The 27,843-nt window shown below is 37.8% G+C and overlaps 1 protein-coding gene and 1 long non-coding RNA gene across 5 annotated transcripts; both read left to right on the top strand.

Annotated features, from left to right (window-relative positions):
* The first annotated feature begins 369 nt into the window (after positions 1 to 369).
* usp10 (ubiquitin specific peptidase 10) lies at positions 370 to 27,058 on the top strand. Of its 4 annotated transcripts, none has more exons than XM_041992331.1 (15): positions 370 to 651; positions 11,891 to 11,959; positions 12,304 to 12,349; positions 12,776 to 12,835; positions 14,631 to 15,842; positions 18,067 to 18,158; positions 18,550 to 18,659; positions 18,747 to 18,805; positions 18,892 to 18,995; positions 19,410 to 19,509; positions 20,195 to 20,375; positions 21,315 to 21,480; positions 22,098 to 22,242; positions 22,969 to 23,034; positions 24,149 to 27,058. In XM_041992331.1, exons 1-15 carry the CDS (start codon positions 631 to 633, stop codon positions 24,334 to 24,336), a joined length of 2,619 nt encoding a protein of 872 aa, XP_041848265.1. In that variant the 5' UTR covers positions 370 to 630; the 3' UTR covers positions 24,337 to 27,058. The 4 variants fall into 4 exon arrangements, with proteins under 4 accessions (XP_041848265.1, XP_041848258.1, XP_041848286.1 ...); XM_041992324.1 differs by having other exon boundaries at positions 14,628 to 15,842; XM_041992352.1 differs by lacking the exon at positions 12,776 to 12,835.
* Positions 7,385 to 7,817, top strand: LOC121644458. The gene is made up of 2 exons (XR_006011277.1): positions 7,385 to 7,489; positions 7,642 to 7,817. It is a non-coding gene; the product is annotated as an uncharacterized LOC121644458 (long non-coding RNA).
* Positions 27,059 to 27,843: the final 785 nt, after the last annotated feature.

Here is a 27,843-nt window from a genome sequence, read left to right as displayed (position 1 = left end):
AAACACACAACTACCCAAAATTACACACAAATTAGTTTACACACTTTACAACTCATGTATTACACACACACACACACACACACGCGCGCGCACACACACACACAATGAGTCGATTTTCTTTTCATAACCAAGTGACGCTTTTTACCCAACCTCGAAGATATACATGAGAAAACCCAGCAAGTGCACATAAAATAGTAAAAAACAAACAAACAAAAAACACACACACAACAAATAGGAACAGGAAAATGTTACATTTAGTATACACCGCATATAAATCAGAATAAAAACTTGCAGGAGATTAACATTTTTATTGTGAAGTCTCCGAACGAATTATTACCGGAAGTATTTATCCTTACTTCTCGAGCGCACGCTGCCACTACAACCGACCTCGCGCTGGGTTGGCTAACAAGCGAGGAAGATGCTAGACGGAAATGGCGGTGACTGCAAGGCGAGCAGCATGATTTGCTGATGCATTTCATGGATCAAAACTTTCGAATGCCACTACATCGTTGGAAAACTGACAATGATGTCGAAGTAGAGCACCTTTTGTAGTTATCATTACAAGCCTATAATACCTTTCCGGGGGAGTTTTCATCTTGCCAGCGGAGGAGTGAAAATCTCACCGGGAGCATGGCTTCTTACAGCAACCAGGTAGCTAAGCTAGCAAGCTAACGTTAGCCAGCACAGCAACTCCAGCTGAACGCAATATATCGGTTATTTGTAGTTTTAACAACGCCCCTCAATGTGCAACGTCTTAATTAAATGTACTGTCGCACTACATTTGCGTTTTAGTCAGTTAAACGTTGTTATTTGTCACCTTAGGCAAGTCGTGTCATTGAAATTGTTGGTGCTGAAAAGTGCTTGCTAATGCCCCTGTTAAGTCTCATTGAATCAACCAGCATGGCAACGTTAGCTTACAGGCCCTGTGTCCCTCCATTCATATAAGCCACCGTTACTCTCTGCCGCTGTTTTAAATCATATGATAGTTTTTTTTTAGCTGTATGACACATAAGCATGCTTGATCTGGCACCAGCGATACTTTGGCCTGAGATCCCAGAAGTGTCATATGTTAATTCTTTTGAAAAAGTGACAGAAAACTGCTGCGTGTACGCATGGCCCACCTGCTTGGTGGTTCCACAGGCCTACTCCCGTGGCTTATTTCTAAAACTGTCTAGATCACCAAAATAGTTATGTCCCTGGTAGTTTGGAAGTGAAATATTTTTTGTGTAACATTTTTTAAATAGAATTTGGCTTTTTATAAGCAGTTGTAAGATAAGATAGATTTAGTTGCTCGTTTAGCTTTTAGCAAGCTAACAGCTTTACAGGTGGTGTGCTTACACTTTTCTGCCAATACGCTAGCTGGGTAGCTACATACAGTTTGACAGTGTGGGCCTTTGTGGCGATTATTAATTTGATATGGAAATAAGTAGAAACAAAATGAAAACCGCAATATTTTGTGCCTGCCGCTTGGCAACCACTTTATGCCTAACTTAACTTTAGATAGTAGTGTGATAATATTTTTGTGGAAGTTAGCTGTCATGTGGGAAGGCCCATTTGAGGTGTGAAAGCAGCAACATGCCAAGTCTGAAGTTTGGCAGTGTGTGTGACTGAGTTAAAATTTGAAATTGGAGACAAAAGTCCAAACAGTAATAAAAATGCACCTTAAGCAGGGAACATGTCAATATTGCATCTCTGACTTGGGGGGTAAAGAAACGGAACGTTGGTAATGTTTAAATATTAGGAAATGTCATCAAAGTGTTGTTTGCCATGCTTTTACATCTCTTCCTGTTCTAAAAATTGAGTGTTTGTCTTGGTAAGCTGTTCAGCAAAGTCAGCACTTAAATAGAGAACCTGTTATGTAATCGTATATATTTATTTTAATTCAGATCATTTGGCATGAACACACTCATTCTTATTTACGTTGTTGTAATGGAGGCAGTTAATATTAGATTTCAGTGTTAGGTGCACAGCTCAACATAAGTGTTTTGAAACTAACAGATTTGGACTTTTATCTACAATGTCATTAGGTTTTAGTTCTTGCCAAAAACATTTTCATTGATATCGGAATAAAGTTAGAGTAAGTGAAAGACAAGAAAATGTGGTTGTTGCAGTTGTTTACTAAGAAAAGTAACAATGAATGAAGTAAAGGATTATTAAAAAAAAAACAAACAAAAAAAAAAAAAAACAGGGCAAATATCAGGTTAACTAAGGGCAAAAGGTTTGGGCAGCCAATCGGAGGCAGAACAAGACAGACTGCACTAGGAGCAAAGGGGACATCACTCTTCTGAGATGAAACCTTACGAACAGGTCATTCTGGAAATGCTAAACAATACTGTTTTGTGCCTGCGCCTGCTGGTTTAATTCTATTTTAAATTATTTATCCTGTTGTTGTGTTACCTTAAGAATCACAGCCAAAAGGAGCAAAATAAAATTGATTAAATTTTGGACAATTGAAACTAAGCACAGAGATATCCTTCTTGATAAAGTATTTGATTTATTAACTATCCCATTTAGACATACTTTAGTAAATATGACAGTTATACTTTAGTGCACTTGGGGTAGTATTCAGAGTTGGTGCAATACTTGAGACGGTGTTCAAAATAATTCTTTGCGAGACTGTAGATCTGTATTGTAAATATCTAGTTTATTCTCATATTTTTAATTGTCAATTAAACTATTAACCAGTAGGCTGTGGTTAACTACTGTTCAGGCAAAACTGGGAGTTAGGTTTTTTTTTAAAAGTTGTATCCTCAAGGAAAGCTTAACATCCCATTAACTTTAAAGCTTATTGGTTTAACTCAGGGATCTAGAGAGCACAGTGTATACATTGCTTGTGCTACTACATACTTTAGCTCACAAAACAAAGCATCTTTTAACAGCATATATGCTGATGTCTACTTTCCAAAGGTTAAAAAGGAAATTAAGAATTTAGCGTTTCACTAATTGAAAGAAATGTATTCAGCACTAATAAGGCACGAGTTTTTATACTTTTTCTGAAGTTGGCGTCTTAAAATAAGAAAACTTGTGAGAAGGTCCAGTCTTTTCAGATTTGAATGACCATAAGTGCAACCTCCACCCCCCTATTTGTTAATTTATTATTAAATCATCTGATAGCTTTCACAGCACAGCCTCCATTTAACCGATTTAGTGCTATTTCTGTATCCTGTTTTACTGTCTTGTTGATATATGCTGTCTGGCCCCAAAAAAACAAAACAACAAACAAAAACAAACCAAAAGCCACCACAAAAAGCAGTCACACATACAAAATTTCGTTGGACTGCCTTTGGCTTTGATTATGGCACTCTTTTGCTGTGGTATTGTTTCAATAGGCTTCTGCGATATTACTAGATTTCCTTCTAAGTATTCTAGTCAATTTGTAATTGAACACAAAATATTGTTGAGGTAATCATTTGTTGATGGGCAAAGTTGTTTAAATCTCTTAAGGCTGTTCGAACTTGCTCACAGCTAGCTTGCAAATGGTATTTTCTATTGACGTTAGCCTAATGCTAACTTGTCTGATTTTTTTATTTATTTTTAATTTTTTATTTTATTTTTTTTACATTTTCATGTTTAATGTTCAGTGATTACACTGAAACAAGGATTGTATTTCAAGTGAGATACTGATGTATTTTCTTTATGTTAAGTTTTACATTTTTTTCTAAGTAAAGGTTTCAAAACGAATTCAGCCTTGGATCTGCTGAGCTGTCGCAGCAGGCTCGATCACACCACACACGCAAATGGTGGCAGAATATATACATTACATATAATCGATTATGTTTTATTGCTGCATCGATGTAGATTCGTCCTAGTCCGGATCACAGTGCATTGTAGAAATGTTTATATTAAATCTTTTTTTCTTTTTTTTTTCTTTTTTACTTGTTTTTATTGTTTTGTATTTTTTAATCTTTTTATTTTATTATGTATAGATCTATATATATATATATATTTTTTTTTTTTTTCTAAAAACATATATATTTTTATATATATATTTTATATCTATTTTAAATCAATATTGATGATTGTTGATGTGCAGCACTTTGGAGACTTTTCTTTGTTTTTAAAATGTGCTTTATCAGGGTTCCAGACTGCGACCAAATGGTGGCATTTTACAACTAAAATGTGAGACGAACGACCACTGTGATTGGCTAATGGGGGAAATTATTATTCCTCAGTGTTGCCAACTTAGCGGCTTTGTCGCTATATTTAGCTAGTTTTCAGACCCCTCTAGTGACTTTGTTTTAAAAAATGCAACTATTCTGGTATTATTGGAGACTTCTGGTGACTGAGGTGGTTCCCAATGAGGAACGGGTGCTGTGCAGACCCCTCTCATATGAGGCTTGGTCTTCTCGCAGCATCAGCTTCTGCAATCAGAGCAGACGATGTTCACCTCTGTTTCATGACCAGGCTGAAAATGAAACATACAAAGCTGCTGCTGGAGGATCCTGCGTTGGCTTACCGTCACAGTAATGTTTATTAATGAAGAGTGTGGAAATTTTTTTTTTGCGACTTCTAGCGACTTTTAGGACAGCCAATACCTACTTTTCATACTGAGGAGTGGGAACAGTGGCTGGAGAGGATTATCAGTCCCTGAAGCTGTTTGTTGTCAGGAACTACATGGACCAGTCATACCATGCCCTATGGGGGGATGATGGTGACAAGTTCTATGTCTGCTTGTTTTGTATTAGTGTGGCCAGTAATGTTTTTTTTTTTTATGTCAACTGCTGCACAAAAATGTGAATGTAAACACTCATTTCTGAATTCATTTCTAAAGTATTTATCACTAATACAGTGAAAATGAAAGGAAATGTGAATATTTGCAATGCAAGGTGATTTCAGTGTGCACCCCTAAATTTCCTGCTTGTGCTCCTAAAAATTTAAGTTAGGGGCCACTGTGCTTCTCGTAAAAAAGTTAGTCTGGAGCCCTGTTTATAAATAAAGTGGAGTGGATTGGATTAGAAATTCAACATTCCAACTGGTCATTCAGTATATTCAGGTAGTCAACTGGCCTCATTCTTTGGGCACATAATGTTGCTGAGCCTGGACCTGGCCAGCTGAAGCAACTCCAGATCATAGCACGTCCCCAACACAGGCTTGTACACTATACACTAAGCATGATGGCTGCATCACTTCAGCTGCCTTTCTTTTTACCCTGTTCTTCCATCACTGAAATGTGGACTCATCAGACCACATGACCAACTTCTATTGCTCTATAGTCCAATCTTTTTGCTCCCTAGCAAATTGAAGCATTTTCCCCAGTTTGCCTCACAGATTAGGGTTTTTGTTTTGTTTTGTTTTTCTTTTTCAAATGGCTACACAGCTATTCAGTCCCAATCACTTGAATTCTCTTTGCATTGTGCATGTTGACAAGCTCTTACTTTCACTATTAAACATAGCCCCTGAGTTCTGTTTTTTCTTTGATCTCACCAAATGTTTAAGTAATCTCCAATTACCGTCATTTAGGATTTTTCTTACCACATTTCTTCCTGGAAGACGATGGTACCCCACTGTCCTTCCAATTTTTAATAATGCATTGGACAGTACTTAACCCAGTATTAGTAGTGTCTGCAGTCATTTTTCTCTGCTTGATGCATGACAATGTTTGGACCCTTCTTAAACAGACTATCTTTTCCACAACCACAGAATGTGTCTTTCCATGTGGTTGTTTAAGAAATAAGAAGCTACTTATTAAAGATGCACAGATTCTCAGAGTGCCAATCAGATTCTAAAATCTGAAATTTGGATACAGACCAACAACTACATTTTCTAATGGCAAATCAGTTTACATGAACATTATTGCTTATGGACATTGTTGCACTTATTGTGTAAGGTTAGGCCTGTTGCGATAAGCAATAAGTCAATTAACTGCACGATAAGAAAAAATGAGCACAATAAGTTTGCTGGCTGCGATAATTTTTATTCCCCCCTCCCCCCACACACGGTTTACCATAGACTGTGTATAACAGGTTTTACTATGGAGTATTTCGAATGAACATTATTGTTTCTTGCGGAGTGATCTCTCTAGTGTCATACTTGACAGCAGCATGTTGCAGCATGAGACCGTGGTGACGCACCTGTGTATGCCGCATTTGTTTTGCAGGGCTGCCAACATGCATTGGCCTTGAGACTTTAAGTGGCTTCTCACGCTCTCGCGCTAAACCTCCGATTGTCACGCTGAAATATGTAAATAAGTCGAATGGAGAAGTAATAGCTGCGAGCACTTTCTCATTAATTGTTTTGCGGCTCCCTGCATGTAGGCAGGACACACACATGTAGCCTATGATGTCAGTACAAAGCCCCCACTTCCTGGGCTACTGTAATAGCCCCTGTAATGCTCCTATATACTACCGTATATTACAAAATAAACATCAAGAGCAATGCCGGCTAATCGAGAGGTTCGGGAGGATTCCCAGTGGGCCGCATTACTTTTGGGCTGGTGTCCTGGTGTATGTGAAAAAGGCACAGCGTGGAATCACAGCAGCGCAGTTCACTCACTGCTCGTAGATCAGTATTAGATGTAACGATGAGGAGAGATATTTCAGCTTTACAAACGATGCATAGTATGTATTTATAAATATATATTCCATGGATTGTTAAAACAGACAAAGTTGGTGCTAAGAGGAGAACCAGTGTTTCCTGGCATTGTGGTCGTCCTCTGAAATTCATCATAAACTGGAGCAGGCTAATTGGTCAAGGGCTGCTTTCAGACATCTACAGAAGATGCTGCTGCAGGCTACGAAAGAACTGTCAACCAGCTAGTAAATGACTTTAAGACAGAAAAAAGATTTCAGGTACCATAAAATGGAGCTGGAATGTAGTAGCAGCACCCGGCTCCCCCTTAAAAAAAATAAATAAAGAAAAACAACCACCCGCATTTTGAACGAGTAAATTCTTGGGAGCTTTGAACTCCACCACAGCTACATCCGTCCTCCTGCACCTGGTGGACGAGTCCACGGTGGAAACAGGGGAACGCCACTGAATCTGGTAAGTGTAGGGGCTTTCTAGATATGTTATGGATTGAGTGTGAATTAGGGCTGGGCAACATATTGAGGTTTTCAAATATATTGAGACTTTATCAGATGCAATATAGAAGGAGGGAATATTGTTTATATCGAGATGGCTTGTTTTGAGTTAAAAGCATCTTTTGTTTTGCACAGCTGTATTTTTGTTATGGTCATTGAAAAGTATTTTTAATTTGTTTAAGGAGCATTTAATTTAATATAAAGGTACTATAATTTTAGTCAGCTGTTTTAATGCACATATGCTGCTGATCCTTAATAAAAGTATATTTAGCACTGAAGACTGTAAATTAGAACTGTTTGGTTACTTGACAAAAAAAATTAATAAAATATGCTTTATTAATTTTTTAAAATGTTGTTTTTATCAGAGTTAAGGTCCCAGGACACTGAGGAAACACTGTTGCTTGTTGTGTGCACTTTACTTCCCCCAGTGTCCAGTTCTCATCCTCCTCCTCTTTTTCTCAACAGAACAGGTAAGAAATGTGAATATCATGGAAGCAGTTGTCAGTTAGAGCTTTTATGTACTTTATGTATTTTATAGACACATTAAGTCTTGGTAGTAATTTTCTGTACTTTTGTTTGTGTGATTATATTGACCTTTTCTTTGTTTTGTCCTTTGAAACAGGTAAATGAAAGTGGGACCCTTATGCAGAGCTGCTGGAATATCTGAAGAAGTCAAATAAACTGCAAGTTTACCTTTTATTTGCTGCAAAGCCTGAAAAAATTGAGGACAACAAAAGCACTGCAATGATCGGAGTGATGGGGGGGGGGGGGGGGGGCATGGTGTCCTTAATGGAGACTGCAAAAAAGTGATTTATTTTTTTCTAATAACCCCTTTTTAAATAAAGGAGTTAATTTTTGCATCTGTGTTTTAGTAATGAATAATTGTATGCCCACAACAGCTGCATATAATTAATGTGCCTAGCTTTGTAAAATATACAGTGCTAATGTCTTATATCGATGTATGTTATTGCAATGCATTAGGTGCTCATTAAAACCAAACTTAATTACTTGTTTGACTCTAACCCGAACTTGAATAAAACCAAAAGCCAGAGTAAACTGCTTTGCAAGTTTTGTTCATCTTTATTGATCAAATAATAAAATTTATGGTATGCAAAGTTGTGTAAACAAGAAATGATATGCCAGGCAGTTATTGCTCGTCACGGTTAAAATACTCCATTAAAGCTGACATAACGTCAGTCCCTTAAATACTGGCTGTGTTTACCACCAGCCAGCTCCTAGATGGCAATTTTGGAATGGGATACACATTTAATGTGTGTCTTCTTTAAAACAAATGGCTGTGAGAGGACTCTGGGGTCACACAGAAGTTTTGCACAAACTGCTACGTGGTAAAAACCGGAACAATGGAATCCCACCAGAACCTTGACTGTGGATGTGTCCAGACAACAGGCAGCCTCTGATCAGAATTCACCCTATATGATCGGGGAATTTAGCCCAATATCCGATCCGTGAATCACGTCGATATCGGAGCCATGAATCCACTACTCATTCAATCAAATGGGTTTAATAACTTGTCAGTTTATTTTTCGGCCAGGTAGTGTTTAAAAATAAATTAATTAAAAGTGAGCAGTAGTTGTGTCATTGATCACCACCACACAAATAAGTTTTTATTTATGACTTTAAAGAACAATAAACATAGGCAATGAGTAGTTTTTGGTTTCATACTAGCCTCTTATATTTTTGGTTTTCCTGTCATATCACATCAAAATGTCACCTCACATATGTGTTTGTACAGGTGTAACTCCACAGATCTATTAAAAACTAGTCTATATTTGCTGTCATACTAAAGCATATTCTTAGCCAGGTTGAGCATAAATAACCCTTCCAGTTTATAAGAACAAGCATGGAGTAATGATGAACGTGTGATTTGTTATAACTAGGCTGCAGTGTTCAAGTGTTTTTGGGGCTTTAAAAGCAAACTTGTGTTGCTCAGTGGGGTTTTTGACTTGAATGGTCGAAACTGATGTGACCTGAGTTTTAAACTAATAAGTTTTTGGGTTTTGAGTGTTTTGGACCAAGATCCTTTTGTAAAAGCTTTTGTTTGCTTTTAGTGGTTTAGAAGTCTAGATCATTCTCAGCTGCAGCTAAGAAATCTCTGAAGAAGTGATCATTAATCTGGTCCTTTCATTGTACTTTAAACCTGCAAAGCACAATTTCATCTAAAGTCAATGAATGGTGATGACGTTTATTAATGTGGTATATTTTAATGCTAGCCTGACCCTTATTTGCACCCTTCCTATAGCACTTTGAAGTGTATCCGTGCATGTCCACGTGTGGTGTCGTCATGAAACTGCTGAAATCATACAGGTGGCTAATTTGTTGTAATCCACAGTCCAAACGGACAGCAATGGAAGCTTAGTGTGGTACGCGTGGCACGCCTGCAGAAAGAAGCAAAGGGGCATTCTTTCTGTTATTATTTGAGCCATCCTGAGGCCGTTGGATTATAACTGGCTGTTTGTCGCTTGTAGTGCCATTTCAGCAATGTGAGCCCTTGCGTGGGGCCTCGTTTGCAGAGTTACATATGCTTTAGCTGCACTTTCTTTTCTCTTTGCCTTCCCTTTCATGTTCCACTGTTTATTTCACCAAAAGGATTAACGTCATGCCTAGTGAGTTCATTTAATCTATTTTCAGTTGCTTTGTTTTCCATGTACATGTGGACACTTGGGAACATTTGTAGTGTTTCTCGTAGAGCTGAAAGGATCATCTGCCAAGGGTGTAACATAACTTGCAATGATGAAATGATAATAAAATGACCATTATATCATTGAACTGAGTAATGATGACAGAAAAACAGTGTGGCAAATATGCTGAACAATAATGAGATTAACAGCATTTTCATACTCTGATTTATTCATAACTGTTCATATTTATTCCACTATTATTTACAGTAATAATGCCTGTTAGATTTTTTTTTATACAACAATAATTCAGGCCAATTATTAATTCAGTGGCAAAGGGTCACTTCATACAAAGAACATTTCAACATCTTAACATAATGCATATGACCTCTTAGCTCTGTGGTCTTAAATGATTCTCTTCTAAATGGAAGCAAAAAAAAACAAAACAGTTTGAATCAATGCAAATTTATTTAAACCAATATCTATTCAAAAAAGCAGAGATCAATTAATTTTTTATTTTTTTTGCAGTGACCACCGTGACCCTCTGTCTGGTGATTTACTGATGCCTGGCGAGATATATATATATATATATATATATATATATATATATATATAAAAACCCGCAATAAAAACGTTAATTAAATAATGACCATCACGGGAACGCACACAGCTATTGATTCTGTCATTGTATTAATTTCCATTACGGCTTAAAATAGAGCCAATATTTTTTGTATGTTTTATTACGTTGGTACAAATTACATCTGTTGATGAAGCGGAAATGAAAAGTAAATGGATAAAACTCAGACCGAGCCCAAAACAGACCAACCAGGGGATTGTCCCATACAGTATTATCTATGTTATTATTGTAATACAGATATTAAGTATAATTGAATAATATAATAGATTTAATAAAAATCGAATTGAATTAGGCTGTTGTGACTTAAATCAATTCTGAAAGTTAGTGGTGATACCCAGCCTTAGTATTGGTAGATGTAAGTGATATAGCAACATATACTTAATGAGTAAGTTCTAAAAAGACTTAACTGTCCTCATCGTCACTCAAAGATTCCAGAAAACTTCACTCTGCAACCCTTCTCAAACCTGTGCACTTTTGTTCATCCAAAGCTATGATATGTAAACCAGAAGCCAGAACTTTTGTATTTTACTGTCTCAGCGTTGTCCCATCAACGGCCTAGGTTTAAAATATTTCTTTAATTTAACTCATTCTGTTATTCGTGGCCAGATACTTTATTGGTTTTAAAATACATTAAACCATAACTCCAAACTATTTTATCAAGAACTATTTTTGAGAAGTGTTTCCACAGCTTTGAGAACCCATCAAATGACATTGTAAATTTTATCAATGACAAGGCATCCTTTGAAATAACGTTTTAAATTTTACTTGTCAACATTTGTCTTTCTTTAGTTGAGAAACCTGAATAACTGAGTTAAAGTTTAACACAGTGAGAAAGAGGCTAATCTACATGCAAGTCCAAAAATACAAAGCAATCTGGTTTTCCTGAAGAAAGTATGTAGCAAAATTGTATTGATTGGGATTGAGGTGTAAGAGTCACTGGCCATTTTATAGGCGGTATTTGTGATGTAGCCAAACAGCACAAATGGCCGCCCATACTGTTATCTCAAGTGATTGATTCGTCGTTTAATTATTGACCATGTACTGGTCCAGACTCTTAGCTGATGTAAGGACAAGTAAGCAGAAACACTCTGGATGCGTGGTGTTTTTAAATTAATGAACACAAGTTAAATGTTTGACATCGGAAGATTCTGTCCAACATTCATGAAGTTACTTTAATCCACGATAATTTGATTCCAGGAAAGAAACTGGAGGTTTTTGTTTTCATGGTTTATGTATAACACTGCATGACTCATCGTTTCATGGTTTTTCTTTACCTTTGCACAAGCTAGTATTACATCATTGGTTGGATAATGACAGACTTTTGCAATTGCCCTACTACCTAGATATCAGGTGACGGCACCTTTGATATCAGTTCCACTAATGTGTGTTTTTTTTTTTTTTTTTTTTTTAACTTTCCCTTTGTCCAACCTTTTAAACTAATGTTTAGACTCTTTTATATGGCATCAGGGACTTCAGTGTCAGTGTTATACAGTCATTAAGTAAATATGGAGTCATGTCAGCAAAATATTTTGAGAAAAGTTCATTTACAGGCTTACTTTTTCTCTTGAGCTAATACTTATGTTGATTTCTTTCCACAGTACATCTTCGGGGAATTCAGCCCTGATGAGATCAATCAGTTCTTTGTGACTCCTCGATGTTATGTTGAGGTAAGGAGAAAGAAAGAGCTGTATTTTAATAAAATAGGATTTAACGATTGGTTATGACAGTTAAACATTTTCAAGAAGCTTTGGGGGCCGCTACTGGGCTTCAAGACTAGACTTTGACCAGAAACAACAGGGTTCATGGTTAATATGTCACTTCATCCCACTTCATAAAGCTTATCATTTATTTACCATGAAATTAGTATTAAGCTTATAGGTATATTTGTTTTTTTCTTCTCTTTCTCCCCTCACCGATTCTTTCAGCCTCATGTCAGAAATATTAAGGAATATTTTACAATCTTGAAATGATCTGTAAAATTAAATTTTTTTTCTGTTTTGACTCTTCACAGCTTCCTCCGTTCAATGACAAAGTTCCATGTGTCAGTCAGTCTTCTGGTATGTACTCCTCACATCCTCTGGATTACTTGATAATGTGACCATTTGTATGCATATGTTCTTGAAAATTTCACAATATCGAAATCCCCCACACCCTATCAGCAACCAACTGTTTTCCTGCTTATGGCTGAGAAACTTAAAAATTTTCCCCATAAAGCAGGTCTTTTTTTATGTAAAATTTAAGCCCAGACCAACTTCAATTTAATTTTTTTACAAGATTTTTCCATATTTATGCTTACAGTATACATTGTTTTAAACAAGAACAAAGAATCTGCAACTCCTGACCATTTTAGAAAATGTTGTGCTTGATGATTTTGGGCCACCAAGTTAATAAAAAAAGAAAAAGAATGTTGCAGCCACCTTTCTTTTAGTGGTATCTATTTGCACTTAACATTTGCCTTACCTTGATTTGTATTGATTATTTAGGAAGTTACTGCACTCCTGCTGTACCTTATATTATGGAGTCTATGGGACTGCAGGTCTGCGGTGAGTTGAGGAGACCGACACCCTGTGGCTTGACTAGCTGTTGTCTGTAAAACTAAAAAATGCAGGTTTTCAAAAACTGGTGGCTTTCTAAACTATGCGCCTGTATTCTTTCTCTTGCCTTTTGGTAAAATCTGTAGAGCTTTGCATGCTAAAGATACCTGAAGTATCTTCTTTTGTATTTAATGCATTTCCACTACTGCAGGGCTCCAAGTTGAACTGAAAACAAATTGAAATTTCATATAGTTTAAAAAAACACAGCTTATATACTAAGGCCATAGTGATGATTTCTGTGGTTGCTAATGTATTTTATTATTTTTATCCTTGCATTGTTGGTTTTACTGCTAAATGCAGTTTTCCAAAATTAAGTGCAATTTCAGTAACACTAACAGAATATCCTCTAATCCTGGTAGCAGAAATAACTTTTTATGCCCTCTTAACACCTGCAGAACATCAGGGTTTAGAGTTTGGGTGACCAATCAGCTAATGATAACACTTGAATGAATTTTCTTATTTGCACTTACTAATGTTTCTTTTTTTATTCACTCTTGCACCTTGCACTTCTTACTGCATAATTCATACTCTTAGCAGCCATGCAATGCATTTTAACTAAACATGAAGTATATTAACGTGTTTTACATTCTTGTTTTACATTGCTGTTTGTGACATGTAAAAATGTTACATGAATGTTTTTGTATTTTATTGTATTTAATCAATCTGTAATTAGTTGATAAAAGCTAAGTAAAACTACATAAACTTTAGACAAAAAATTTACATTATTTCATTAAACTCCTTTATTCCTTGTTACCATCTGCCCATTATTCTTACAGGTTATATTCAGGTCAATTAGAGGACTTCATGATTGAAAAAGCTAAAAAACAAGCACACCTCAATATAAATAATCAAAGCTACCAGTCACAAATTTGTTCTATTTGTGTGTTTATTTCAAATTTATACACAAAGTTTGACTTTGATTAAAAACAAATTAGACATTGTCATTTGTTCAGTTTCTAAGCTTTCCATTTGATTGCAGCATTTTTTACATGAGAATCATAGATATGTAAGATATATATAAAATAAAATTTTGCACAAAAAATAAGGAAATTTGTGTGTGGCTGATTTAGTCCTTGTTGTAACAGGTACTTCCTGCCAACAGATAATGTGTTGCTGGAAAACCTATTTATTTCCCTTTTGAATGGTGCGAGATTTGTAAGACAAATTAATTTGTGGAATAAACTGCATAGTTGAGTACGGGGGTTGTGCTCATGAAAAACTTGAAAATCTTCTCTGCCGGGCAGGCCATTCTATCCTCCCCATTCCTAAATTCTGGAGAGTTTCTCTGCTTTGTGGGGGTTGAGTGTTTTCATCTTGAGTGATGGAGTTTGGTGCTGTGTATTATTCTTTCACATGCTGTTAAGACCACTGTTTGCAAAGAAGCATTGTTACAACAAAGAAATAATTGCTCAACACTAATTACCTTACTTTTTGTGCTAAGTTAATGTTGTTTTCTTCAGGCTTCAGGTGTAAATGATTAATGTTGAAACACCCCAAACTGATGAGAAATGTGACTTAACATAGAAGCAACTATAGATGTCTAGTAATTGCTTTTCACTTCATGTCTGGTACCACAGCCCAACTGGGTGGATGACTTTTTCAGTTGAAGGATTTTATAAGAGACTGTGGTAGAGATAAAAATAACAGCTGTCCAACCTTTTTATGCAGATATAATTTATATGTAGGTTATAGGCTGTGTTGCAGCTGTGCTGTGTTTAATTGACTTAAATGTTTTCTGCAGCAGAAGACTATCAGCGCATTGAGTTTGGCGTTGACGAGGTGATGGATTCCAAGCCTGGGGTGAACGATCCTTTGTACAAGGTGTCTAGCACTCTCAATCCCCAGGCTCCAGAGTTCATCCTGGGCTGCCAGTCAGCCCAGAAGGCTCCACAGACAACTCCTCCAGCAGCTGATGTCCCCGATGGGAGCCATTTCAACTCGCTGGATGGGCCTGACTCGGAGGCCTCAGCCCTGGACAATCACCAGGCCTGCCAGGACATAGACGGACTCTCTGGCAGCCTGGGACAGCGAAAGAAAAAGAAAAAGCGACCACCCGGGTACTACAGCTACTTAGATCCATCAACTAACGCAAACAGCAGCACTAGTGCAGCAGATGGCGCGCCTGTGACAGCACTAGTGAATGGACATGCACTTGGAGGTCCACACCACAGTACTGAGGATGGGGACAGTAAGGTATTGTCAGGGGTTGAACTTGCCACCCCTGGACCTGTCTCCACAGCAACATCAACAGCTGCTGTGTTGGACTCCACATCCACTGCCAATCAGAGGACTTGTGATAGCCCTGATGACTCTTCTTTGGACTTAACAAGTGGAGCTGCCTCTTTATCAGATGGCAACAATGCAACTTCTTCCTCTCCATCCTCCTCTCAAAGCAGAAGGATGGCAGAGGGACCAAGGACTGCAGATCAGCAGCCTGATCATTTGGCTCCACAGAGCCCTGAACTTTCAGATACCCCACAAAGCCCTCGCTCCAAATCACCTCTTACTCCTTCAGCTGCTGTGGCCACCCCCTCTGTCATCACTTCCATTACGACTACTGAAGAAGAGGGAAAGGAGGTTGCAGACAGTGGGGTGGCCAATGGGCTAGAAGAACCTAATACTTCTGTCAGTGCAGAAGGACACAAAGAAGACTATGAGAGTGGGGAGCTGACTCAGCATCTCACCCCAGACTCTGCTGCACAGCCCATAGTGATGGAGCAGGCACATTCGCCTGCAAATCCAGCTGCACCTACTGCCAATCTTCCTAAATCTTGGGCTAGCCTCTTTCACAACTCCAAGCCTCTACCTGGGGGCCCTCAGGCCTTTGTGGAGGTAAAGAATGTTGTGGAAGTTGTGTCTTCCTCCCCTGCCACTCCCGAGCAACCTGAAAAAGTCGGAGAGGTAAAAGAAGGTCCTGTCCATGTGTCAGAGGATCCTATGGCCCCAAAGCTTGCAGGTATTAGAAGTGTTTTGCATAATAAAGTTTTTTAGTGAAAGAGATATATTTCCTACTACATTCTTTTCTGTCCACTTGATGGCAAAGCTTCGACAGTTCAGTTCCTGTTTAAGGTCGCTTTAGGCTTTTCAAACATACTTGAACAGAGTAGGAGTGAGAAGTGAGAGACTCAGTGGCTTTCACACCGCACATGTCCCTTAGTATGATATCACAAATGAAGGTTTAAGAAATTAACACTAGATGGCAGTAACAAAATGCTGTATAGCTGTTCAGTATTAAGTCATTGACATTTATAACCTACTTGATCTAATCACTGCACCACTCTAAGTAGGCCAAGAATGCATTGTGAACAAGACATCCGGTGAGCAAAGGAATGCTCCCTTGCAACTTTAGCACAAGTGAATGGTTTCTTTTGTGCTATTGTCTTACTGTATCATACATATTCTTTTTTTTTTTTTTTTTTTTTTTTTACAAATGTAAATCTGTTTCCCCTTTTAAACAAGTCTCCCAAAAGTTAGTTTAGGTGGTTGTTGCTATTGTTATACTATTTATCATTGTTTCTGAGTGCAGCTGTGATATATTTAGATATTATTTCCTCGTTACTGCATTAATAGATATTTAGCAGTTTCCTTTAAAATTGTGAATTAGATTGGCATTTGATTCAGGTTAACAAGGAAAACAGATGTGATGACTTAAATATTCTGTCTTAAATATATTTTTGTTGCACATACACTGTCACCCCCCCCCCCCACCCCCCCCCCCACCCACACACAGATATTTGAGTTGTTTTATCTGAAGGTATTTGAAACTTTCTATAGTTCACATTCATTTGCCCACCGAGATGCTGATTTGAATTTCGCTTTTAACACAGTCTTGTCTAAAGTACACAGTTTCACCACAGTGTGTTTTCTATTGTATTAGGTAGACTATACTGCATGTAACTTGAAATGCAAGTTATTTTTTTTACACCAACAATGTCTTTGCCATTTGACATGAAAATGGTTAGTTATGTGTGAATGAACCGGAGAATCAGCTGAACAGTTTTCCTTCCTCGACAGTTGTATAAACTCAAAGTGCAGATGCTACATGTAATACAGAGCATCAGTTTGGTGTACTGACTTTCACCACTTTTTTTTCTGGGAGTGTCTCTTGCTACATGGCTTGACTATAGATGGTTATTAGTAATGAGATTATAGGCAGATGGAAAAATTGTCCCTGTTTAGCTCAGGCATTTTAGTGTGCAACTAGTTTTGTTTGAATGTGTTTGATAGATGTTTTGGTACTGGTGCCATTTAAACTTAAAAAAGACAAAGATACTTTGACATAGCCCTGCATGGATCCATAGTCCAGCTGCTTGTGTAGTGAGTATAACTAATATGGCGTTGTTACACTTTGAATTGCAACAATATTTAGTTTTGCACATAGCAGTTTTTTCTTTATGTTGTCTCATTAATGGTGCGTTGTATAGTCAGGTGTTCATGAGTATGTAAAAATATAGAGACCACAGTCGCACATTGTCATTGTAAAAAAATTCATTAACCACAAGGATCACTGGTATGTGTTCCCTCTTTGAAAATTGATATACACAGGATCTGTTTTTTTTCTCCCCAACTCTTGTTTGGCTCAACTTGTGAACATCCAACTTTATGTAAACCTGCAGTATCAGGATATATTAAGCAGTGTTGTTTCTCAGAACTGAGAATACCACGATAAGAAGACATAAGTAACAGTTATATAAATTATTCCACAGTTAAGGTCGTTTTTTTTCCTGATAATGTGATTCCTTTTTTATTAAGCTACATAAAAAAAGCTTGCATAAGTACATGGGGTGTGTGAAAGTACACTAAAACATTTATTTCATGTTGTATTGTCATTAATCACAACTGAACTAAGACTGACTGGTAAACCTTATCCACGTTACCATGGGAGCTGTGCTTTTTCAATGACTGCCTCCCTTCCTAGGCGTGGTACAACAAACTCTTGCTCTTATTCAGTCAGTCTCTAGTGTTGTCATCACTAGAGTCAGGAATAAAAAAAAAGGAACATTTTTTGTGCTTTATAACAATACTTTGTTTCAGGGGGGAAAATGTCTATTTTAATAATGTACTTTGCTGTTGTGACTAAAAAGTATGTACTTGCAGATATATGCTGACAGGGGTTATCATTGCTTGTTGGAGTTTTCGGGAGCCACTTGTCTAAGAACTCTGTTTGTTTGAATCCCCAGAACTTATTCAGAATGTGAAGTTGATACATAAACCAGTGTCTTTGCAGCCAAGAGGACTGATCAACAAAGGAAACTGGTGCTATATCAATGCTGTATCCTTTCACTGCTTTTCGTTATGTCACCTCTGTTTTTTAAATATACTTAAATACACATTTAGCTATTTTTAGCTATTGTTGGTAATTGAAACAATGGATAAATGGGTGGCATAAAAGCAAGGGTTTTAAGGTATATCATTCTGAAACATCTTTCTTATGCCATTTGCTGAGAAACGTTAAGCTATTCTTACAAAGCCAGACTTTCTTTTCTTTAAAGACCAAATGCATTCTCAGATTTACAGTAGATGAGCTAAATGAATTAAGATACATCCTTTTGGAAAGTTACAGGGACCAGGGGTTTTTGTTTAATTTACAGCTTAGTTGTAAAGGAGACCATCACATAGGTAGGATTCAATGGATGCATTCTTCCCTGACTCTGAGCATGCAGACCCTACAGGCCCTGATCGCATGCCCTCCCATGTATCACCTGATGAAGGCCATTCCTGTGCATAATGAAACACAGAGACCATGCACCTCCACGCCCATGATAGACAACTTGTAAGTACCTTTACCTTTCTGTAAGCTAATGTCACATTTGTCAAATGTGCCACTCTCTGAGGTATTACTGTTATTTATGTCTGACAGTGTAAGGTTGGTGAATGAGTTCAACAATATGCCTGTGCCATCTAAAACCAAACAGCAAGGTAAGATGTTAATTAGTACAACTGAAAACTTTTGGGATAATTTTCTGTTTGTGCCACTGATGAATGAGTTGTTGCCTTACCCACAGCTGTAGGTGATAAGGTCGTAAAAGACATCCGGCCTGGTGCACCTTTTGAACCAACTTACATTTATAGACTCCTCACTCTCATCAAGTCAAGCCTTTCGGAGAAGGTAAGAGATGCTGCATCATTTTGGTAGAGTTTAGATTCATTACAAAGCAATGAATCCGGCTGTGCTTTTTTTTTTTTTTTTTTTTTTTTTTTTTTTGCTTCTGTTAATAATCAAACTCCTTGTATGCAGACAGATAGTATTTGGGGAGTCATGATATTTTATAAGAAACATTTTTCTTTTAATTGGATATCATTTCTAAATGAAGATAATTCATGATTTCCACATGCTGACTTGACTCTGAATCAGTTTTAATGAAGAGAAGTGACTTCAGAGGACTATCTTTTTGATATTTAATCAGGCTTACTCATCCTGTATGTGCGCACACTTTCTCTCATTTTACCTCAATGAATGTCTGTGGTCACATTTCTTTGGTGTGTGTTAATCAGTGCTGGTGTACTTATGACCTACTTGCAGGGTCGACAAGAGGATGCGGAGGAGTACCTTGGGTTCACACTCAACGGATTGCACGAGGAGATGCTGGCATTGAAAAAACTAATCTCGCCTCAGGAAGAGAGTAAGCAACTTTTAGAGCTTGTCTGAACACATAAGAAAAGTTATTAGAAAAGTTTAATTGAATTTATTGTTGAAATATAATTGCCACTTTGTTTTAACATCAGTGAGATCCATAACTTTTTATTGTATCGGATCCAACTGTGAACAAAACTCCTTCTGTCGAAGTTTTTACATTCAAGTTTGAAATCAAATAAACTATAGATCTACATTAAATGAACAATGTCTTCTGCAACTGGAGAGGGATAAGCTTTATCAACTCACCTCTGTCCACTAAAAAAATAACTTTAAATTGTAATTGATTTATTACTGAAAAAAGTATAATGTAAAACAAAAGACAACATTATATAGTTGGATTGATCGGGGTAGGAGGTTATTTGAAGAATGGCTGTTTTGTGTTGGGGAATTTAACAAATATTTTAGTGTAAATTATTACTGTATGCATGTTATTGGGCAATTTTCAGTGTCAAGCTATCACGTGAAGCTTGTATAAGTGAACGATTAGCTGTACCTGTGTCATAACTTGGTAATAATGTAACAGGATTTGTTTGCTTTACTTGGATTTAACAAAACATTTTGTCATGACTTAAGAAATGTGAAACTTTATTTGCAGATTCACTTCAAATTGCAGCAATAGCAGGTACCTATGCATCAATCATGAGTTATAAATATTTTTTTGTATTTAACAGAAGCTCCCACACCCAATGGACCAGAGTCCCAACCCGGTGTGGAGGAGGATGTTGCTGATAAGGAGGAAGAAGGAAGTGATGATGAGTGGGAACAAGTGGGTCCCAGAAACAAGATTTCCATCACTCGCCAAGCTGACTTTGTCCGCACACCCATTACTGATATCTTTGGTGGACACATCAGGTACATTGACAGACTGCTGTGAAGCAGTGTGAGAGTGGCCTGCTTTTCAAATGATGCACCCTGATTATGGGGCTGAATTCAGAGAAAATATCTTTGTTCAACATTTTTCTCTTTTAAGTTATGGTTTCTACACAGTTCCTAAGCTGTAAGTAACAATTGGGCCAACTTCACAAATGCATCCTGGGCTGGACTTAGTAAAGCCGCATTCGGACAGAGAAGTTCTAAGAACAGTCCGTTCTATGAACTGCCCTTCCCGAGGGGAATTGTTTCATTATGTATTTGTAGATGAGTCACGGACCGATGTGATGCAACTGTCTGCTACAGTGACGTGATACATTAGTGCCACACAAGAAAACAAAACCTGTGAAAAATAGAGAGAAGAAAATCACACCAAGAAACAGTGGTTTTTAAAAATGGTGGGACCACAAGAAGCAGAAATCCGGCAAAGGGTGTAGTTACCAAGCACCAAACACCTACGTCATGTGGGTTCCTATGGAAACTAGAAAAGACCCTGCCTCAATGTAGGAGCTAAAATGGTTATAGGAACTGAGGGCCATGATCCCTAGTTCCTACCTGTCCGAATGCGCTAAAAAACAGCCTTATTCCTGAAAAGGTTACAGGAACTTCAGAAAGTTCCTACTTACAGTGGGAAAGCAGCTTAAGGTCCCTCCGCATTAAAATGAGCAATAGTATGTTATGAGATGCTGCAACAATTATGAATAAATGCAAAGTGTTTTCATTGCCATTGTGAACAGTTAAAATTTAGGTTTTTTTCATTTAAATTTTTTTGTCAGAATCTTCAGTCACTGTCTTCTACGAATAATACTGAAAGTGTAAACTGAGTGGGACTAAAATATTCTACTAACAGGTAAAGGTCTTGATCCCCTTTTTATTATAGTGTAGATTTATTTAATTGGGGTATTTTGCATCTTTTTTTAGATCAGTGGTATATCAACAAAATTCCAAGGAGTCGGCCACTCTGCAGCCTTTCTTCACCCTGCAGCTGGACATCCAGTCTGACAAGATCCGCACAGTTCAGGAAGCTCTAGAAACATTAGTGGCCCGAGAGTCTGTGCAGGGCTACACTTCCAAAACCAAGCAAGAGGTAAATGAAAAGTGCCTTTTTGACTTTGACCGTGTTCTATTAGGTTTTACTGACAGAACGGATAACAATGTTTTAATTTTTTTTTTTTTATATTTGTGTATTTGTTGTGTCACTTGACTGTTCAAGATGTTGTGGATCAGTACGTCAATTACATCCTGAGAACAGACCTTATGACTAATGAAATTAGAAAACTTGTTTTTGAACATTAAGCTGGAACACATCTGTAACACAGCTGTGCAGTGGATATCTTTGTTTACATGTTTTCTAAAAGAAGATTATCTTTTTTTTTCTGACATTTTTAATTTTTTTTGAGACCTTAATTTGATACACAGCTAGGCTGTTTTTTGAGTCACTACTTTGAAGGACATGGAAAGCTTTTGTGTTTCCAGCAAAGTGTATGGTACACTGTAGATACTGTAAACTTATGTATATATGTATACATATATGTATATCCTTTTTTTCTTTTTTTTGTGTGTTAACTATTTTTTTTTATCTTGCATCAAATGTTGCAAATAAAGTTTTGGAATTTAAAAGTCAGACCATAGGATCCTGTGTCAGTACTGTGACAATAATGTATCCTACTGTTTCATGTCTTAATCATCTTTGTTTGCTTTCAGATTGAGATAAGTCGGAGGGTGACTCTGGAAGAGCTGCCACCCGTGCTGGTTCTTCATCTCAAGAGGTTTGTCTTTGAAAAGACTGGAGGCTGCCAGAAACTGACAAAGAACATTGATTACCCCGTTGACCTGGAAATCAGCAAAGGTATGGAAGGCCACACATTCTTCTGAGTTTCCTGGGCCTTAAACTGGCCTCAGGTGTGTTCAGTGCACACATGAAGTTGTTAGACTAATGTTAAGTGTAGAGTGGCCTCAACAAAGAGGTCCAGGTTTGATTTATCGCTCAACATTTACTAAACATTCTGCTTACTGGGCAAAAAATGGTTCACAAAGGTTTTTTTTAGATTGTTTGAGGGTTTGTTTAAAGACAAACTGGTGTGTTAAGTGGAGTAATCACATATGGTACATTTCTCATTGAATCAAATTACTGTCAGATTTATTGCAAGAAAAATGTTAATTTTATTTAATGATAGAATTTCTAAGTGTATCAGTATAACAGTGTTGCTGTGAACTTTGTAAACATACTAGTAGACATGTTTATATTCATACTTATGCTTAAAAAAAGCTTCCCTCAAATTGCTTCCATAAATAAAGATGTTTATATTTAATTATTCTATTTTTTCATCATCTAGATTTCTGCTTTGGTATTTAAACCTTTCAAAGTTATGCTCATTTAGAGCATTGTATTATCTAATTTTCAGACTTCAGCTGTTAAACATTAAGGCAACATCAATTTTAAGGCACTATTTATTTAACTTGCGCATATCTTATATTACCTTATAACACAGTGGAAGACAGTGTTTTTTTTTTTATACTTTCAGATATTGTCTAATCAGTGGAACTTTCTTTGAACAATGTTTTTTTTTTTCAGATCTCTTGTCCTCTGGAGTGCGAAGCAAAGTTATGAAAGGCCAAAGAACTTACAGGCTCTTTGCAGGTATGTTTGCATAATGATTTAAATACATTTTGTTAATACACTGCCACTTTGGGGAAAAATTTATTTACCACATACAGCCTTCTTGTGTGGCAGGTGCCAGGCTGAGCACTGAATGGGCCACAGGTGGCATCATGATGTCAAGCTTGTAAAACAGAGTGAAAGTGTGAGGGGAGGCCCAGCTAGCTGCAGCACAGACCTCCTGAATAGACACTTCCCTAAACAGAACCCAGGAGGTAGTGAGGCCTGGCACCTGCCACACAATAAGGCTGTAGGTGACAACCTTCAAAACCAATGTGACAAGCTGAGATCGCTGCCAAATACACCTCGATGGTAGAGAAAGCTTTCCCTTGGTCCACCAGATCCTGGAGAAAAGCTGAAATCACAGCCACAGAGTACTGAGATGGCACTTCCTGCCTATCAGAGCACCACTTTTCAAAGATTGACCATATGCATCCATACAGGGACCTGGTAGAAGGTGCTTTTGCACTTTGGATTGTCTTAATGACATTCTGAGGAAGTCCAACAGACTTGTAGGATTTCTCTTTCAGGTTTGATTGAAAACAATCTGTGCTGGAGGGCAATGTTAGTTGTGGTATTGCCACTGTGAGTATTGCTGTTTGAGTCAGCTAACAGCAAAGGGCATTGCTACTCTTAGCAGTTTGCCACTCACACTGCTGTTTTGCAACAGGTTAGTAAGAGGAATTTTTCTCTCTGAAACACTGTGCAAGCCCACAACAAAGCGCCGGCAACGGAGTTTGCCATTGTGTCTGTGGACAGTTAAGCTAAGTCCAGAGGGAGACAATTGGGTTCGTAGCAAGAAGAGGTTTTTGAATGACCTGCCTGCCAAGTTCCAGCCCCTTATAAAGGGGAAAGGGTTTCCACCCTCTTTGGCACTGACAGAAATGATCCAGCCAATCCTAGTTGGAGGAGTGCAATAGGAACTTCTGATGAGGTCACACCCAGAGCATTCCTATTGAGAGACACAAAACAAATGCTATGAAAGAACTGACACAACTGTGCCCAACTTGTATGTCAAGGATGGGTAATGCCTATAAAACATGCCTTTTTTTTTCCTCTGACCTCTTTTTCTCCCACCGTCTTTTGATTCCACCAGTTGTCTATCACCATGGAAATAGCGCAACTGGCGGTCATTACACCACTGATGTCTTCCACATTGGTCTTAACGGCTGGCTGCGCATCGACGACCAGGCAGTGAAAGTCATCAACCAGTACCAAGTGGTGAAGCAGACTGCAGAGCGCACCGCCTACCTGCTGTACTACCGCCGCGTTGACTTGCTGTAGACACGCACATACACGTCCCTACACACAACATTACCTGACATATTCACAAATACACTCACACAACAAACATGTTCAGAATGCACTCTTAAACAAAATAGTACATCCACACAGGACACACACACCCACCAAACTAATTAACAGGAACACTGCCCAACTTGTTCTCTTGCAAGATTTCCCTCTTCTTCCCTTCTGTCCTCGCTTTCCTGAGAACCAGCTTTTCCAATGCCGTTTTCTTGTCATCTTTTTATTTTTGGAAGAAAAGCAAGCTGCATTCATAGAGATTTTCCTGGGACTGCTCTCTCTTCTCTGTGCACCACTGCTGTTTCTTTTCCTTTTTTTGTTTAAAAGCAGCAAGGAAGGACTGTTGAATAGACAAGGTGGGGGGTGGGGTGGGAGGGGGGTTACAGTTTAGGACCTGAGATTCACCTCTGATTGAGCCCACAGCTCAGCCCTGATGGCAAACAGTGAACTCACTAACGCAGGAGGAACTATCTACCACAGGCTGCAAGTGGACTGCAGGGGTAATTCTCTGGGTCAGATTACCTTTTTTAAGGAAATATCAGTGTTTGCCTTTTAGTAAACGAGAACTGTCGGCCTAATGAATTTGCAGCAGCTTAAAAGCCTATTGTTTGTCCTTGTGCATTGAAAAGGCCCAGCACCAGCATTGTCATGAGTCTCTCTTCCTAAGGCCAGATTGTGTTCATCTCTGCCACCACCAACACCCCCACCTGCTCCTCCATTTTCTCACTTTTATGATACTTTTAAATCTAGGTACAACTTGAGCCATCAAAAACAGAAAAGAAAGAGGTGGTGCATTGGATGGAAACTTTACAGCTTAAATGTTTTGATCCATGTTATGGTATTTGGGTTTAGATTTAGAAAAGACTATCTTTAAAAAAAAAAAAAAAAAAAAAATTATTGCGCTTTAGAATTTAATGACAAATAAGCTTTTGTGCACAAAGTATAAACTGATTGATGATTATATGACAGGCAAATGCATATTTTACAAATATTTAGATTCAAATGTTAAAAGAAAAAAAAAAAAAAAATTCTAGCTGACCGAAAACCTGTTTGGGTCCTGAAAGACTGTGCCAGTTTTTAGAGTCAGATCCCTTCTCTGGAGAAGTGGCAACCGATCAAGACAGATTCCACTGCAAAACCTGCCCTTATTTACTCTGTACATTTCCTTCTTTATCCATTTTTTTTCTTTTGTCAAAAGGTTCCATCTGTGTATTTGTGGCTTATCAGTGTAGTTTTGGGCCACACAACCCTCTATCCCCCCAACTCAGCAAAAAGCGGGGGCTGCCTTAGGTTCAATGTGTGACATTTTTCACTCAGTGTACAAGTCTAACCCAAATCAGGTGGCAATTGTTGAGTGTAATGCCCAAAGAGTTATGGGAATGTACTCAACACCTCTGTATTTACTGTTTTGTGGCTCCCTGTCGAGGCAAACTGAGCGTTGAGGGAAAGTGAGACTCCACCAGTGCTCAATTCTGCATAAAGATCTTAGATAAGTGAACAAAAGGTAGTGTTTGCTTTTGCTGAAGATTGATTCTTGGCTCACTCATTGATTGTGATTTTTGTTTGCGTTACAAAAGGATGTTGGGTTTATTTTTTTCTTTTTGTCATTGAAATTGGCATTTGACAAAGAAATTAACAGACTAAAGCACAACAGCAAATAAAATTGAAATATTTCTTTGCTTGATTTTCTTTTATTTTTTTCTTCCCTCTTTAACTTTCACTCAAGACCAATTTCATTCCAACGACCAGTCTCAGATTCTCAGTGTTAACTCATCAGCTTGAGTATAGCCACTTCCACACCTGTCTCATATGGACTTTAGTTTCTCCCGTGTCTCTGTTTTTATAAAACAAGGTGCACAGGTGAGACTGGTTGCTCCACATTTTCCAGTGTCAAAAGAAATGGTGCAACATGATATCAGTTTCCTACATTCTAATAGCAGTGTTTGTTTTTAAGCTAGTTTAACATGCCCTTTGACTGTAAATTCACAAGCTTTTTGGGCTCAAGTTTAAATTATATTTGATTTAAAAAAATGCTCATACTAAAATAACTTATCTTATTATGTGGTGTGTAGTATCGATTGACTTCTCATGGGTTTCATGTTCAGAAACCTTTCCCAAGTAAACCAAAGGACATTATATTGGCCCTACTGCCTTCCATTCAATCCATGACTTTATTTTGCCTTGTCCATTCGAGGTCTTGTTGCCATTTATCATTGCACAAAGGAAATGGCATGCTCTGTTGATGAATCATAACATTCATAGTTCAGTTGCACTGCTGGCTTCTGTCATTTCTGCACAAATTGTGACATTGTTCATTTTGCATATTTTCTTTCCCCTTTCAAAGAATGTTTGGAAGATGGGTATTTGAAACAGACACCTTGAGCTTTCTGTTGTACAGTTGTCTTGGTGTCTGATGGCTGGTCAGAAAATGTGCTGGTGAAAAACTTCAATAATGTATGAGTATGTGCTCCTAACACTATTGTCTGCTGGGAACTGTTGGGATATTGACCTAAAAACAAAGTCTATTCTGTCTTTTGATTTTAAGCCTCCAGCATTCTATTTTGTTTATTGTTCAAATAAAGGATTGTGCAAAAAGCAGTTTGCTAATCAAGTGTAGTCTGAAGAGTACATGGTTTTCTTTCTCTTCACAGTAAACTGGCCTACAGAACAATGTGCACAATAAAGCAAAACTACAAAATGATCCAGAGTCTTGGTCTACCACACATTTTTAATTGGTTTCTTATTGTATATCTTTTTGACTTGTGTTATCTCCTCCTGAGGCTTAGCTGGCCGCCTTGGTGCCCACAGTATTCTTTCGGACTAGGGCCGAGCCGCAATTTGGTTTTACGGGAAGCAGACCCATCATTGAAAAATGTGCCATGTAAGTTTCTTCTGTCCTTCAGTATTCTTTAGTATTTGATAGCTTGACCATCTATTGAAATGTGGTTTGACTCTAAAACGTGAAATCAAATGGTGTATTTTCCTTGTTAATGTCAGAAGACAGTCATGGCTGTTTTTTTTAATGGGCCTACATCCTGAGGAGCATAATTACATGTTGGTATACCTACTGGTAGACCACCTATGTTCATGCATTCCTTCAGTTGTACCTCACAGTTGATGGATTCATATATAGTAACATACTCCTCACGGGACTGTGTAATGCTTTAAGTGGTTTGTTGAGGGAGTGTTGTCTCTCTGCAACACAAGCCTATTGTTTTAATTGCATTTCAGCATTCAGTGGCACTTTAAACAAGAGCATCTGCCCCAGTTGAGTACAGCACTGCATGATCTATTATATGAATAGGAATTATTATAGTTTTCTTCCAGGGACATAACCACAAAATGGCACATGAGAATATTTGTCATATCTTGTTTTGCTCCACAGATCCCCTAACAGCCATCTTTAGTAGATAGCAGAGCTATCACTACTGTGTAAAAGTCAGTTTTATAAAGTCTCTTGTATTCCAGCTGCAGTTCCATGAAAGT

This window comes from Melanotaenia boesemani, chromosome 1 (assembly GCF_017639745.1).
Source record: "Melanotaenia boesemani isolate fMelBoe1 chromosome 1, fMelBoe1.pri, whole genome shotgun sequence".
NCBI classification, from domain to species: Eukaryota; Metazoa; Chordata; class Actinopteri; order Atheriniformes; family Melanotaeniidae; genus Melanotaenia; species Melanotaenia boesemani.
The sequence above is the reverse complement of the archived record's forward strand: the minus strand, read 5'-3'. Positions and strand labels throughout refer to the sequence as shown.

Coding starts and splice junctions, on each gene's coding strand:
- usp10 (XM_041992324.1), top strand. CDS start 631: ATGGCTTCTTACAGCAACCAG. Junction 18,660..18,746: donor ACGCCCATGATAGACAACTT/GTAAGTACCTTT, acceptor TATGTCTGACAG/TGTAAGGTTGGTGAATGAGT. Junction 22,243..22,968: donor TGACCTGGAAATCAGCAAAG/GTATGGAAGGCC, acceptor TTTTTTTTTCAG/ATCTCTTGTCCTCTGGAGTG.